This window comes from Vanacampus margaritifer, chromosome 6 (assembly GCF_051991255.1).
Source record: "Vanacampus margaritifer isolate UIUO_Vmar chromosome 6, RoL_Vmar_1.0, whole genome shotgun sequence".
NCBI classification, from domain to species: domain Eukaryota; kingdom Metazoa; phylum Chordata; class Actinopteri; order Syngnathiformes; family Syngnathidae; genus Vanacampus; species Vanacampus margaritifer.
The window spans coordinates 29,843,731-29,859,089 of record NC_135437.1 but is presented as its reverse complement, the minus strand read 5'-3'; the positions used below and the strand labels follow the sequence as shown (position 1 = coordinate 29,859,089).

The 15,359-nt window shown below is 44.7% G+C and overlaps 2 protein-coding genes across 2 annotated transcripts; both read left to right on the top strand.

Annotated features, from left to right (window-relative positions):
• The first annotated feature begins 1,960 nt into the window (after positions 1–1,960).
• On the top strand, positions 1,961–9,493 carry asb15a (ankyrin repeat and SOCS box containing 15a). The gene is made up of 10 exons (XM_077568718.1): positions 1,961–2,048; positions 2,775–2,908; positions 3,631–3,683; positions 3,770–3,901; positions 5,227–5,388; positions 6,013–6,258; positions 6,551–6,722; positions 7,213–7,747; positions 8,493–8,646; positions 8,893–9,493. Exons 2-10 carry the CDS (start codon positions 2,775–2,777, stop codon positions 9,057–9,059), a joined length of 1,755 nt encoding a protein of 584 aa, XP_077424844.1. The 5' UTR covers positions 1,961–2,048; the 3' UTR covers positions 9,060–9,493.
• Positions 9,494–9,754: 261 nt separating this feature from the next.
• On the top strand, positions 9,755–15,261 carry lmod2a (leiomodin 2 (cardiac) a). The gene is made up of 4 exons (XM_077568708.1): positions 9,755–11,430; positions 12,446–13,313; positions 13,388–13,797; positions 15,122–15,261. Exons 1-4 carry the CDS (start codon positions 11,098–11,100, stop codon positions 15,134–15,136), a joined length of 1,626 nt encoding a protein of 541 aa, XP_077424834.1. The 5' UTR covers positions 9,755–11,097; the 3' UTR covers positions 15,137–15,261.
• Positions 15,262–15,359: the final 98 nt, after the last annotated feature.

The window sequence follows — 15,359 nt, the reverse complement described above, 5'->3', positions numbered from 1 at the left end:
ACCAGAACTTGATGTTATATGTAAAAGAAGCTTCTTCATCAGATCTCATATGCAATTATTTCGCTATGTTATGTTAGCTCTTCCCCATGAGGAAATTCTTGTCTCAGACAAGCCAGACTGGATTTTTGTTGTTGTTAAGAGACCAGTGCGAATCTGCTGTTTTTTAGGATTGGCCCGGCCGATATTCAGCGATTCAGGAATTGGCGGCTATTAGCCCGCGAGCTAACCGGCTAGCTCACGAATTAACGGCTATTAGGTTAGCCCGCGAGCTAACCGGCTAGCTCACGAATTAACGGCTATTAGGTTAGCCCGCGAGCAAACAGTTAGCCCGCGGGCTAACCTAATAGCCGTTTTATAGCGGCTATTTGGGAGTTAGCGTGCGGGGTGAACGGTTAGGAAATATTGATAAAAGTAGGCAATTAGCGAGTGCATGTGCGTTCCGATGCGTGTCTGTGCGTGTAAGCCATATTATAGTTGGTGCAGAATGTGATGGCAAACACTCCAAGTGTAAGTCACTCATTGTCTGTTTCGCTACTTTCTACCACAGAAAAAAACAGTATGGCGAAGACTGCAGCGGCATTTGCGGCACACAAAAATAAGGCAACACCCACAAAACGCAAAGGAGAGAAGACAGCCGCGTTGATCAGACATTCATTTCTCAGCTGGCCAGCAGCTACGTTGAGGATACACTTTTTGTTTTAGAGCTTTAAAACAAAGATAAGTCAAAGATTTGAAAATTTTAGTTATGTTTCTTTGGGGGGGAAACTTATTTACTATAGTCAATTTTAATGAGATATTTGTTTTCATTGAACTGTATAAGACAGAATGTTGAGCTTGGGGCCACGATGCACCTTCTGTCAGAATTTTAAAACAAAGCTGTCTATTTTCTAAGATCTAAAACCCCTTTAATCATAAAATCGGTTGACTAAACATGTGCTTAAAGGCATTCAAGCAGTCAAGTGCTGGAGTTTTTGTTATAAAAAAAATTGAGGCCAACTTTTTTTTCCTGCAAATGTATGTCGGCTTCAAATATCGGCCTCCCTGACTACCGATAATCGGTCCCAGAAAAAAATCGATAATCGGCTCTGAAAAAAAGCATATGGGTCTGTCTACTGCTTTTCAACTTCATTAATGTGATCGATAGTAAGAAGCACTTGGGCATTTTAGGAGAGGGAGGCATTATTATGACATCCATCATGTGCAATATAAATTCTTTTACACATTTTTCTTTTTTAACAAATACAAAAATGTGATGTTTTGCAAGAATTTTTTGCAGAATCTGCAATTGAAGGCAGATGACGTGAAAACGTCCCAAATCAAAAGGAACCTCTGAAGGCTGCATTTGAAGGCCCATGACGGAAAGTTAGCCCAAATTGCAGGATATTTCAAAGGCTGCACTTGAAGGCCAATGACGAGTCAAAGGCACCTTCAGTGCCGTACATCGGAAGCGTGATGATGACGTTAATACGATTGGTAAAAGCTCCCCTCAAATGTGGCCTCTGAAGGCAATAGCAAGATACAAACGTCACAAATCCAAAAAAACAACCGGTTGATTAATCGGTAATCTGTATTTTTTTCTGCCAAAAATCGGTATCGGCCTCAAAAAATGCATATCGGTTGGGCCCTACCTGCTCCATGCTGTTAAATTGTAGTATTTTTTGTTTGGTTTATAATATAGGTTTTGCTGTTTGATGTATTTTTGTTTCTGTTTCCTTTTTAAAAGTTTGTTCTTGTTGGAAGAGCGTTTCAACATTCAAACAAGCAGCCCTCGTTAGTTTGTGTGTCCTGCCGCATTTCATCACGTCGACAAACAATTTGGGGCTTCATTTGGTCCACGTGTCAAAAAATAGCGCCAAGACCCCTGGCGGGTGGCAACGGCGGCGCCGCCCACCCGCTAAAGCCCACCCAGCTTAGCTCACACAATAGCCGGCATCACCCGGACATATTCCACATGACGCCACCCGCCGCTAAATATAAAAGCGTCGCCGCCGCCCGGGCGCGACTTCGCTGTTGTCTCCTTTTGCCAGAACTGCTGTCAAAACTCACAGGTAAGACATTTTCCACTTCAATGTGGACTGAAAAAATGCTTTTCAATACGCTCGGTCAAAAGAGGCTGACTCGGCCTCGTCGTCGTCACGGTAACCGTAGCAGCATCTTGAGCATGCAGGATACCAAGTAGCACTGCTGATAGTTTGGACCACTTTTTTAAAAATGTATTTTTTTTGATTGAGATTGTTTAGTTTCTTCTTGTACCAAAAGGCTCTAAAAGCCCCCCCAAAAAATACTACAATTACCTAAAAATGGCTTTTAAAAAAGGCAAAAATATCTAAAAACAACATTTGGAAACTCCAACAGCTTGAAGCGTTCCAAAAGAAAGAAAGAAATCAAGTCTGAAAAATTCTGGATCAAATATACATATTTTTTAAATCAAAAAGACCTAAAAACTTAAAGACTAACAACAACAAAAAACGACCCAAAATCACTAAAAGCTCAAATAAAAAAACGACGATGACATGTTGAATCGGTAAGAAATGAACAAAACAGAGCTCTAAAAAAATCAACAACAAAATCACTAAAAACGCCCCTGATGAAAAAACACCAAAACAAGAACCCCCCCCCCAAAAAAAGGACCTAAAAATGATCAAAACTATTAAAAAGACATTTAATACTAAAAACAACTCACCTCAAATCTGATCAAACAAAAAATGATCTTAAAAAAAGTAAAAATGATCTGTAAGAATCAAAGTGAAAAAAAAAGATTTGTTTTGTTTGAGATGAACGCGTGGGACGACTACGACGAGGACGTCGAGGACGACGAGGACGTCGAGGACGTCGAGCTGAACGCTGGCGTGGTCCAGCGCGGCATCCACCACGCCTGCCGCCAGACCTTCATCAAATCAGCCAGCAGGTGCGCAAACTCACAACTGCGACCGTCTACAAAACTTCCGCCGTCTGGAGTTTCAGAGGGAGGAAAAAAGGGACATTTTAAGCATTTTCCCTTCATTTATTTAAACATTAAAAAATAGATATTTTTTAATCTGTCATTTTTTTCTATTTTCTGGATTTTTTTTTCTCCTTTCCTTTTTTGGGGGAGGGGCTAGATTATTTCTGCATTGGGAATCATTCACTCAACAAAAAAATCAGTCTATTTCTATTAGTTTCACATTTTTTTCCACTTTTGTTAACAAGAGTATGAAAACCTAAAAAAATATATTGTACATTTAGAACAGATATAAAATTTGTGATTAATGGTGAGTTAACTAGTGAAGTCATGAGATTAATTACGAAAAAAATTTAATCGCCTGCGCCCCTCATATTTAATAATCTTTTCTTCTTTTTTTAAAAAAAATGTATTTTTTAAATCTTTTCTTTTCAAAAAAGAAAATATAAAAAAATGAGGGGCGTCAAGCGATTAATTTTTAAAATCATAATTAATCCCAAAACTTCTCTAGTTAACTCACCATTAATCACAAATTTTATATCTGTTGTAAATGTACAATAAAAAAAATCTTTTCATACTCCAAAAATGTGAAACCAATAGAAATAGCTCAAATGAATTTTTGACGTCTTTCGCCGTCAATGGCAGTGAACGAGTTCATGAAATGGTGAACAAACTTCCTGTGTTGTTAGCTTATCGGCGAGTACGGAGGAGAACCTGCGAGTGCTGGCCGCCATCGAGCAAGGTAAGGCAAAGACCAGCGCCCGCACCCGCGGCTCCCTCACCGGCCGCGCTGAAGACGCCGGATCCTGTCGCCGCGGCAACCCGCAGGCGATGCGTGGACGCTGAGGACGCTGCTGAGGCGGCCGGCGGCCTTCCGGGAGGCGGATGCTCGCGGCTGGCTGCCCCTCCACCGAGCCGCCTGCCGGCCCACCCCGGAGGTTCTGCAGACCGTCCTGACACGTGAGCGAGCGCCGCCGAGCTGAGCTGAGCTGGTGGGCGCACTCGAGTCCGGCCAAGCCCCTCCCACTTCAAACTCAGGTCAACTCTGTACATTGAAAGAAGATTTCATCCCAAAAAGGCCCATATAAATCTCATGCATTATTTTGATGACTTTTCTCCTGAAATATTTGGTTAATTTTGAAAAATGACATTTTGGCAAATTTGAACTATTTTAACTCATTCACTGCCATAAATTCATAAAAAAAAAAAAAAAAAAAGATTATTAAAAATTAGGGGCGACAGGCGATTAAATTTTTTAATCGTAATTAATCGCATGACTTCACTAGTTAACTCACGATTAATCACACATGTTATATCTGTTCTAAATGTACAATTACAAATTCTAGGTTTTCATACTCTTGTTAACAAAAGCGGGATTTTTTTTTTTTGAACTAATAGAAATAGTTTAAATGAATTTTTGACGTTTATAGCCGTCAATGGTAATTAATTAATAAAAAAAGAAGAAAACATTATAAAAAATTTGGGGCGTCAGGCAATTAAAATTTGTAATCATAATTAATCGCATGACTTCACTAGTTAACTCACAATTAATCACACATTTTATATCTGTTCTAAATGTACAACAAAAAATTCTAGGTTTTCATACTCTTGTTAACAAAAGTGGGAAACAATGTTAAAACGAATAGAAATAGTTCAAATGAATTTTTGACGTCTATAGCCGTTAATGGCAGGGAATGAGTTAAATTTCAAGATTTATTTATTTTTTAATATCATTTTCTTTCCCCAAATTGCGTTTTTAAACTACTTTACTACTACTTGATCACTTAATTTTTGGAAAACGACTTCCAAACAGCCATCAAATCAATTATTAGTATTGAGGAGTCAAGTTTTGAAATCAACAAATAATCGTTTTTAATCATCGGGATTTCAATATCAAGCAAATGTGTCAATTCAATCATTAATGGCGGCGATCGTGTTTGCATTTGGACTCGACGCCATTCGAAGTTGGAACGTGACACTTTTTCCTGAACACTGCATGCGACTTTGAAGCCTTTTTCCACTTTGTTGCTCCAATTTTTGCCGCCTTTTCTGTGGCGTTCCTTTGAAGTGCGCACGTACGCATTGGATGAGTCACGCGGGCGCCACGCGACGCATTTGCCAGCTGCATTCCGCCACCGCTTTCTGCTTTGTTCCCGCATGACAGCTGACCAGCGCTCAAGTTAAAATAACGTCTGATTCATATTTTGGGGAGCCACCGCACCCCCGCCAACCCGCCAGGTTCGAGCAGCTGTCGGGGCTTCACGGCTTGACCTTTGACCTGTCAGTGGCAGGCGAGCTGAACCTGGATGCCAGGACGGCGGACGGCGGCGAGACGGCGCTCACCTTGGCCGTCAAAGGCGGCCGCGCCGGAAACGTTCGCAGTCTGCTGGTGGGCGGAGCTCAGACCGACGTGCTCAACGGCAAGAGCGAGTCGCCGCTGTTGCTAGGTAACCAAATCGCCCATTGAATGCCGTGGAACGCTTGCCGATGGCGGCATAAACGGGGACGTGCAAGATGGCTGCAAGACAAAAGATTGAAAAAAAAAAGTTTTTAATGAATATTGCGCTTTATTTGAAATGAACCACTTGTTAAAGAAAAGGCTTATCTAAAATCAATTTCCCCCAAGAGATAATACAAATAAGAAGAATTATTATTATTATGAATAATTATTAAATATTTGAAAATAATATAGTTTTAAGTACAATAAATAAATCATTAATATATGTAATAAATATTTTAAAATATAAATATACACAAAGCTGTAAATAAATAATAACAAATAAAGTATAACAAAAAACATTTTCCTGAAGATTTTTCTGTACTTTTTTTTAAAGAAAAAAATTTGAATTCTGGAAAGAAATTAATGATTATTTTATTTTAATTATTTTATTTTAAAAAAACGTAACCAATTACATTTTGAAGATATAAACCGGAGAGAAAAATAATAAACTTTTCCCCTTGAATACAACTTTTTTTCCCCCTAATGAAAAACTCTCCCACCCGCTTTTTTTCTTTTCTTCTTTTTTTCTGTGTTTTTAAGAAAATCTCCTTGAATTTGTGCTCCCCGTCAGCGGTTCGTGCGTCTTCCTTCGAGATGGCGAGCGCGCTGGTGTCTCGTGGCGCTTGGGTGGAGCAAGTGTGCGGCGAGAAGAGGACGGCGGTGCACGAGGCGGCCCGGGCGGGACACGCCGACATCCTCATGCTGATGCTCCGGAACGGCGGACGCGTCAACCACAAAGACACCAACGGCGTCACGCCGCTGGCCGCCGCCGCCGAGCGAGGGCACGTCGCCATCGTGGAGATCCTGCTCAACTGCGGTGGGCGTGCGTTTGTTGGCGGAATATTATTCAATTGCCGGTAATCATTTCAGAGCCAGTGGCCTGGTAGATGGATGTTAAGTCTGGGTCACTACAAGGATTTTTCGATGGAGTTGAAATGAATACAGAGCATATTTCCTTCCTCTAAACGCCACTTTTTCGTAGTCATGGGCATTAAAGCCAAAAGTTGTCCGCAAAATCAATACATGCTAAAAGTGGCCACTGGTGTCATTGAGAAGCGTTGCCATGGAGACGCCGAGACCATGTTGGACTTGTTGTCGTCGTTGTTCAGGCAGCGACGTGAACTCTCAGGCGTGCAACGGCGAAAGCGTTCTGCAGGACGCGGCCGGCTCGGGGAACCCGCTCTGCATCCAGCTGCTGCTGGACAACGGCGCCGACCCCAACCTGCACAGCGCCACCGGACATCTGCCCTTGCACAAGGCCGCCTACGCCGGACACTACGAGTCAGTCGCACGCACACACGGCTTGACGGACGGTCGGATGGCTGTTGGAGGCGCGCGTGGATGAATGGATGATAACAGATGGACGGATGAAAGGATGGATGATGGGTGGATGGTCGGATGACAGCTGGACGGAATGACGGCTGATGTTGGATGCATGCATGTAATGGAAAATGCGATGGCCGATGAACAGATGAAAGGATGGAGGGATGATGAATGGAAAGAGTGATGGATGGCAGGATGGAAAGATAGATAGATCACCGGGTGGAAGGCCAGACGGATGGAAGGATAACTGATTGGATGGCCGGCCGTAGGGATGATGGATGAACGGCGAGAGGAACGGATGATCGACAAACAGTTGGATGGGTGGCAGAACGGATGGATGGATGGAAAAGTGGTCGGACGGCGGGTCAGATGACTGGACGGCCGATAGACGGATGGCAGCGTGTCCGGCCGGCTCACAGATGGCGCATGTGACGTGTGTCGGCGGCAGGGCGGTGAAGCTGCTGCTGCCGGTGACCAGCAAGCGAGCCCTGAAGGAGGCGGGCCAGAGTCCGCTGCACTCGGCGGCCGAAGGCGGCCGGAGCGTCTGCCTGTCGCTGCTGCTGTCGCGCGGCTTCCGCGTCAACGACCGCATGAGCGCGCGCAACTCGCAGACTTACCGCGACATGCGGCGCAGCGCCCTCTACTTCGCCGTGTCCAACGGCGACGGCGAGTGCACGCGGCTGCTGCTGGAGGCCGGCGCCAAGACCGACCTGGACCCGCTCAGCTGCCTGCTGGTGGCGGTGCGCTCGGGCCGCCACCGGCTGGTGCGGCTGCTGCTGGACGCCAAGGCCGACGTCAACCGCTACTTCGGCGCGGTGAGCGACACGCTCTTCCCCACCGCGCTGCAGTACTGCCTGAAGGACCCGGCCATGATGAGGATGCTGCTCAACGCCGGCTACGACGCCCGCAGATGCTTCCGCTGCGGCCACGACGGCGACGGCGACGGCCGGCCGCCGGACCAGGACAGCGACGGCAAGATTCCCGTGAGGCCGCCCGGTGTCTTTTCGTCTGAGAAGGAAAAACACGACAACAGCTTTTTCTTGAAATAGATGACTTTACTGCAAAAGTACATTCATCTAAAACATCACAAAAGTTGAAAAAAAAAAAATCTATTATTAAATTATTAAAACAACTATTTTTCTTACTTAGCAAAACTTTTCCTAAAATAAATACAAAACTATTCTTAAAAAAAAACAACTGAATATAACAATGTAATTTTTTTGGGACAAAATATTAATTGTGAAAAAAAAATGAAAATTGTTTTTTCATTCGCCAAGAAATAATAATTTTGGAAAAGATTTGAAAACTACCGAATTACTTTTTCCCTAGAGAATTTTTTTTAATTCTTGATAATAATTGATCGATTTTTTTTAACAGAAATTTTGACTTTTTCCAAAATACATTACTTTGAGAAACAATTTTGGAGGAAACAATGCATTTTTATTCTAGAAAAAAAAAACTGAATTCTGAATAAAACAAATTTAAATGAATAAAAATCCAGATTTTCCCAAAACATACTTTTCCAGGGAAAATTCTGTGATGTACATTCTGCCCAAAAATATTGGAAAGAATGGTGGCATTTTTTTTATGCTAAGTAATTTTAGGGGGAAAAAAATCATCAGAAAACCTGCATGTTTTTTAATTGTCGAAATATGAATAGAACGGGGGGGGGGAGTTCTATTCATATTTTGAGCCGATTTGTTGTGTTGTTGTGCGTCCACACGGCAGTTCTGCGACTTCATGAGTCTGCCGTGTCTGGCGCACGTGTCGGGCCGCGTGGTGCGCACGCTTCTGGACTACGTGGACCGTGTTGGCATCTGCTCCAAACTCACAAGCATCCTGCAAAAGCAACCCGAGTGGACGCACATTTGCAACGTGCTCGGTCAGTCGCTCCTCATGTCGTCACCTCGCCAAATCGTCACGCCGACCAATTCGTGTGTTCACGTACGCACGTCTTTTGACTTCACGTTTTTGTCTTCGAGTGTTGAACTTTTCATGTTTACAAATTCATGCGTTCACCTCTTCATGTCGCGTCATTGCTATGTTAGCATTCCTGCCATCATGTATTCATCTGTGTTCACATATTGACCATGTTTACACATTCAAGCGTTCATATGTTTGTGCGTAGGCAGCCCTCGCTCGCTGTCGCATTTGTGCCGGCTGCTGATCAGAAGACGTTTGACCCTCAAGCGACTGAACAACCACGACATTATGAACTCGGAACTTTTCCCGCCCCGACTGCGAAACTTCATCTTGTACCGCGAGCACGACCCCCTCCAAGGAGACCAAGCGTGAACACATGATTACACAAAATGAGATCGATGCTTTATACAGGAAGTGAATGAGTGACGTCAACATTAAAACGAGATTCAAGTTCATCCCGCCAGTCGACTACTTGTCATCAAATGAACCAATCAGCGTCCCCGGAGATTGATTGTAAACTAAGGGGCGTGGCTTATACATAGCAGCCATTTTGGAAATGACAGCGCCAGCTGTCAAGCTAAATCCTCCATCTTCATTGTGATCAACTTTGAACACATCAGGCCTCCATCTTTTGTGAGGGCAGCTTCAATAGTGTCACGTTAGGCTGAAGCCGCAAACAGGTCAAAGGTTAGATGGAGGCTGCGCAACAAATCCTAACATGAGCTTGTTTATATTCATGAGCTCATTATTGCTTGTCACAAACTTTGGGAAATGTGCATGATGATGTCACCATTCTACGTCACATTCTGTACAACATCAAAATAGTGTGTTTCTTTACATTATATATGTCTATTGTCAATATAATCATGACTAATTTTGCATAATACAGACAGTGACAGCTTTGATCATTTAATTGTCTGTCTTGCCTTCATTTTGTTAATGTACATACCTCATTTACACTGTAAGAGGTGATGCCGATTTGGTCCGCTTTCTGCTGAATGGACGATGACGTCACTGTGAAGCGCTTTTGCCAGTCACACGCTGCTCATTTGGCGCCCTCCAGAGGCCGTTAGATTGAACTACAGCAAACTGACAGCATGTCACAATCAGGAATGCATTATTGACACACGTACACAGACAGAAAGGCACGCACGCGCACACGCACACACACGCGCACACACACACACACACACACGACTGGTAGAATAGGGCAAAAAAACAATAACAGGGTCGATGGGTCCAGACGCTTCCCAGGCAGTTCACAAGGACATATTAACAGCAGCTTTAAGGCTGAAAGCGCAGTTATGCGGCGGCAAGTAATGAGATACGATAGGTCACCTGGCCTCGCTCGTCGCCGCGGCAACATGACAACAAAAGCAGAAGTGGTATAATCTGCTTTAATGACGCTGAGAGACGCACAAGAAAACTTTAATCCACTTAGCGGAAAAGCGAACTGACGGTCCGATCAACAGATCAGCCAACCAAACAGGGTCCAAGTCACTCACCAATCAACTGATGAATGTCCAAGAAAGGAAGCAACTGACCCAACCACTTAAGGGCAAGTAACTATTCAAACTAACCTACCAAAGAACTGACCAAGACCAACCAGCCTTTGACCAACACACAAACAAACCAACTGACCAACTAACTGACTCATTGGCCGATAAACAGACTAAAACAAACCAGTCGAGAAAACAAATAAGCAACAGGCTAACAAAACCAACAGACCGACTGAATGATCATTGAAACTAGCAAACCAACCAAGGCCCCAAATAACTAACAAACTAACTCACTGACCAACAGATTGATTGACTGACTTAAATATCAACTGACCAAAAGAGCAACTGACCGACCAACCAACTGAGCAACCAGCTGGTCAACATAAATCTTAACTATCCAACCTAACCACTGACCGACCAGTCAACTAACCACCATCAAAGCGAGTGATTGACCAACAATCAACCAACTGACCAAAGAGCTGAACTACCTAGCAACAATTAACTAACCAACTGAGCAACCAGCTCATCGATCAAAACCAACAACATCAACCAAAACATTGCTTGGCAGAGGTCAAATGTAGCCCTCATTCCACATTCAAGGGGCAAAAAATCTGTTTAAAGACCATCTAAAGATCATTCAGTTTGTTCACATCATTTCAACTCGCCAAGGAAAAAAAAAAAGAAGTATTTCCTGGAGAGTTTCCTTCATCGTCTCCTGACACGTTACGCAACAGCGAGGAGCTTCGTCTGCGACGCTTTTTTCCGGAGGGACGAGACGAGCTCTTAGCACAGGCCACTCAGAGGGCTCAAATTCCGCCACTAAGCCCCCCTCATTGACACCCCCCTAGAGCCCACATCCTAAAAAAAGACAAGACATCAGAGGCGCGATGGCCCCTCCCCTCAGCCGATAGATGAAGAGCCAGCAAGAAGTCTTCCATCTTCCTCCACTTGTCTGCGGCGTCCTCATGGAGTCGGCGGCAAACGTTTTGTCACCGCAACTTTGTGGAGTTCTCACTTTGGAAAGGACGAGCGTCTCTCGGAGGAAAGCTAAGACGTACGAGGACGTGGACGAAAACGAGCTGCTGGCCTCGCTCACCTGCGATGAGCTGCGGCAGCTGGAGGAGGAACTGGAGGACCTGCAACCCGACCGGCACGTCCCCATCGGTCTGAGGCAGAAGGACCAGAAGGCCAAGAGTCCCACGGGGACCTTTGACAGGGACGAGAACTGCAAAAACCTGGGAAAGGTGAGAGGGTTCCTTTCAATGACCGATTGTGTCAGTTTGATAAGTTTGATTTTGATACATTTTCACATCACCAAAGTCAATCCTAGGCTTCTTTGATCATAAGCCGCTTGCTTAACCACTCGTCCACATGCAGCGTACCACATGGTGACCAACCATCCAACCAAACAAAAACTACCTGAGCAAATAAGCTACCAAACAACGGTTAACCAAATGATGACCAAGTAACTAGCCAAACTAAATAAATCCAGAACATCTGAATCACCGGATAAACAATACACCAAATAACAAACTGACAGGCCAACTCACTAACCAGCCAACCCACAAACAGACTGACAAACCAAGCAACCAACTAGTTACCCAACAAACCTGTTTACCTAACGACCAATGGACCAAAACACAACCAAAGAACACCGGTCCACCAACTAACTTATCAACAGATCAATTAACCAAAGAACACACCAACTAACCAACCAACTAATCAAACAAAGTGTCTGACCAACCGGCTGCCCGATTAATGTACTGACCGGTCAGTTAACTAACCTACAAACAAACTGAACGACCAACTAATTAAACTCACCAAGCAATATACTTACTCATCCAACTAACAAAACAACCGACCGGTTGACAACAAACAAACCAATGGATGCAACAACTAACTCAACGATGGACCAACCAACTGTGAAACCCACAGAAAAGCCACACAAGTGCATGAGAAACATGCAAACTGCACAAAGAAAAGTCCAGCCCTAAAATACTGACGGAAAATCTTTTGGTTGCAAGTCAGGTGTACCAACCACAAGCCATCATTTAGTAAACTTTTGAGAGTTAACAAAGTAGCGCCACGATTCGCCACCGACAAGAAAAGACAAGGAAGAATCGTCTCGGGGAACAGACTCGATCCTGTCGGCCAAAATAGTGACGATGGAGTGTGACAAAAACAAGCCTGTTTGTTGTTAGTGACGGTTTTTCACCAGCTCACATCCAATCTATTTTTACGCCCTGTTCTGGTCCACAGGGGGACCGTTCAGATGAAAGCGGGGGCCAACCAGGGGACACCAGGACTCCAGAGGAGAGGCGGAACACACCTCAAAAGGGGAAACGCTGGCAGAATCTTTCAGAGAAAAGCGTCGAAAAGGCGGATGAGAGTCAAAAGGAAGTGCGGACTGAATGTCCCGGGAAGAAAAATTCACTCAAGACCATCGAGATGACAAAAGCAAACTTGGTTGGCTCTGATGGAGCCAGCGGGAACCCCATCGTCATCGAGGAGGCCTTGGAGAAAGTCCTGCGTGATGATCCCGGTACAAGCCAAGTGAACCTCAACAACATCCAGGACGTCCCCCAGGAGACTTTGCTCCGCTTCGCCGAGGCTCTGACCTCCAACACCAACGTTGCGGTCTTCAGCCTGGCCAACACCCGCGCCGACGACCGCGTGGCTGCGGCCATCTCCAAGACGCTCAGCCAGAACCGGTCTATTCGAAACCTCAACATCGAGTCCAACTTTGTCTCGGGGGCCGGGATCCTGGCTCTGCTGGAGGCTCTGACCCGCAACAGCACCCTGGTGGAACTTCGCTTCCACAACCAGAGGCACATCTGCGGCGGGAAAGTGGAGATGGAGATGGTCCGGCTCCTTCGGGAGAACACAACCTTGCTCAAGCTCGGGTACCACTTCGATCTGCCAGGTCCAAGGATGGCAGCCACCGGGATTCTGACTCGGAACCAGGACCGGGAGCGACAGCGGCGGCTCCAACGCAAGAAGGAGCAAAGTCCCGTTGAGGCGTCCACTCAAAGTTCATCAAAGAAGCAGACGCCAAAGATCAACCTTCACGGAAACCCCAACGCGGTTGCCCCTCCAGGTGGGGGGCAGCCTCGTGTCCTTGAAGACGGTAAGAATAGATTTGGACTTTTGCCCACGTGTCCTCGACTAGTTTTGTCCTCTACTTGTTTTGTTCTCTCCTAGCTTTGTGCTCTACCAGTCGATTCCACCAAAGCAAGAAGGAGCCGAGTCTTGCTGACGCGTCACACAAGAAGCAGACTTCCAAAGACAACCTTCACAAGAATCCCACCGTGGTGGGCCCCCCCAATCCCAATGGAGAGGCGCCCACCAGGAAGATTGCAGAGATGGTCAAACAGCACGAAGGCTCCAAGGCTGCGTTCAGTCAAAAGAAGTCAAAGTCCAACAATCTGAAGAACGGCGCCAATGAGAAGGAGAGCGTGGACATTCTCAAAGAGCTCAAGAACTCCTTGAAACCGTCCCCGCAGAGAAAGAGAGACCAGTCATTCCGTCCTCTGCCGACATCCCTCCAGAGATCCGGTCGGGACGATTTGATGGCAGCCATTCGAGGAAGTGGCGTCGGGTCCTTGAAAAGGGTAAGACTGCAAGAGCTCCTCTCAAAAGTAAGAAAGGATGGCTTCTCAAATTGAGATCCGGGAACCTTTGCAGGTCAGTGAGAAGGAGTTGGGTGGTCCGCAAAGTGTCTTGAAAAATTGAAAAAAGGTCAGACCACAACATCTCAATTGGATTCAACTCCAGACTTGGACCCTTTTTTCTTTTTCTTGCTTTTCACAGGCCGTCCGTTGGCCGAGCGCAAAACCCAAAAGTGTTTCCGCTTGAGGGCAACAATTAATGGGCAGACTTCGGCCTAAAGGATTTTCTGCTCGACTAAAGCAGAAAATCAGAGCATGTCGTTCAGATCTTGTCGTAGCAAAGCAGCCCCAGACTTTCATACTGCCACCACGTGACACTTGGAAGATGGACAACTAAAAACGTCGATATGACAAAAGAAAGAAACGGCAGCAGGCGTATTTCTTTGTGAATAGAATCCCCCCCCCCCCCTAAAAAAACATCAATTTATGATTTTGACTTTGAGGAGCACTGCACGAAAGCACTTAAGAGCCAAGACGACGATGGCTCGCATCACGGCGACACTTTCTAAACAGCGGCCGCTCTTTTACGGCATCTTGATGGGGTCGAACAAACAGCGGAGAAAAGCCGCTTTACGGTCCGACTTCAGAAAAGCAAGCAATTAGTCTCAGAGGGTTTTTGGTCTGTACTAATTCCAGGTCCGAATCGTTCATGCCAGAATTGGCTCCTGATTTTCATCATTACAAGAAATATTTGGCAGACAGTTCGGGAGAAGTCAAACGTAAGATAACTGATGTTGATTCTCAAGCGGCAGATTTATTTTCCAATTTTCCCCCTCGTGATCCTAACGGAAATTCAATGTGGAGCAATAAATAGGATGGGAATAAGAAAGTTTGTTTGTTTTTTTAGAAAGAAAATACATTCAAAAGTTTTAAGACGCTGCAATGTCACAATCTTGTATTTGTCCAAGCTTAAGTCAACATTTTTTTAATGAGCACATTTCTAGCAGCTTCATAATCATGTCAGCGCTTTTGATTGGACCAAAACGGAGTCATGCGTTTATTATGATCAATTTTATTGGTTACCATATTTAGGCATGCACTTTTTTCTTTTGTCTTTTTTAACGATTCAACACCAAGTTGCTGCTCATGGAACCTTTTTTGAACAGCTGCTTTGGAAAATTATTTTACTATTATTACAACTAGTTCTACTATTTAAACATACTTTGAAAAGCACAATACAAATGTAAACTATTATTGCTGAACTGAATAAAAATCGTTGTATTTTTTGAAACATCTTCTTGACATTGAATGTGTTTTGCTGTTGCAGGTGCCGCAGACATGAAGACGCTCGGCAGACATCTTTCACATTTGGATTTCTTTTTAAATGTCACTTTTGAAACCCAAGTCCGAATATGTGGACGTGTGCTTACGTGTGTGTCGTTTGTCGATTGCAAAACAATATTAAATGCTAATACATACCGTCTCATCGTGTTTGCCTGCCGTGACCAAAACGAGACGTCGCGCCAAAGACAAGACGACGACCGCATCCCACCATTTTGTGTTGA

Coding starts and splice junctions, on each gene's coding strand:
- lmod2a (XM_077568708.1), top strand. CDS start 11,098: ATGAAGAGCCAGCAAGAAGTCTTCCATCTTCCTCCACTTGTCTGCGGC. Junction 11,431..12,445: donor ACTGCAAAAACCTGGGAAAG/GTGAGAGGGTTC, acceptor TCTGGTCCACAG/GGGGACCGTTCAGATGAAAG. Junction 13,314..13,387: donor GCCTCGTGTCCTTGAAGACG/GTAAGAATAGAT, acceptor GTTCTCTCCTAG/CTTTGTGCTCTACCAGTCGA.
- asb15a (XM_077568718.1), top strand. CDS start 2,775: ATGAACGCGTGGGACGACTACGACGAGGACGTCGAGGACGACGAGGAC. Junction 2,909..3,630: donor TTCATCAAATCAGCCAGCAG/GTGCGCAAACTC, acceptor CTGTGTTGTTAG/CTTATCGGCGAGTACGGAGG. Junction 6,723..7,212: donor GCCTACGCCGGACACTACGA/GTCAGTCGCACG, acceptor TGTCGGCGGCAG/GGCGGTGAAGCTGCTGCTGC.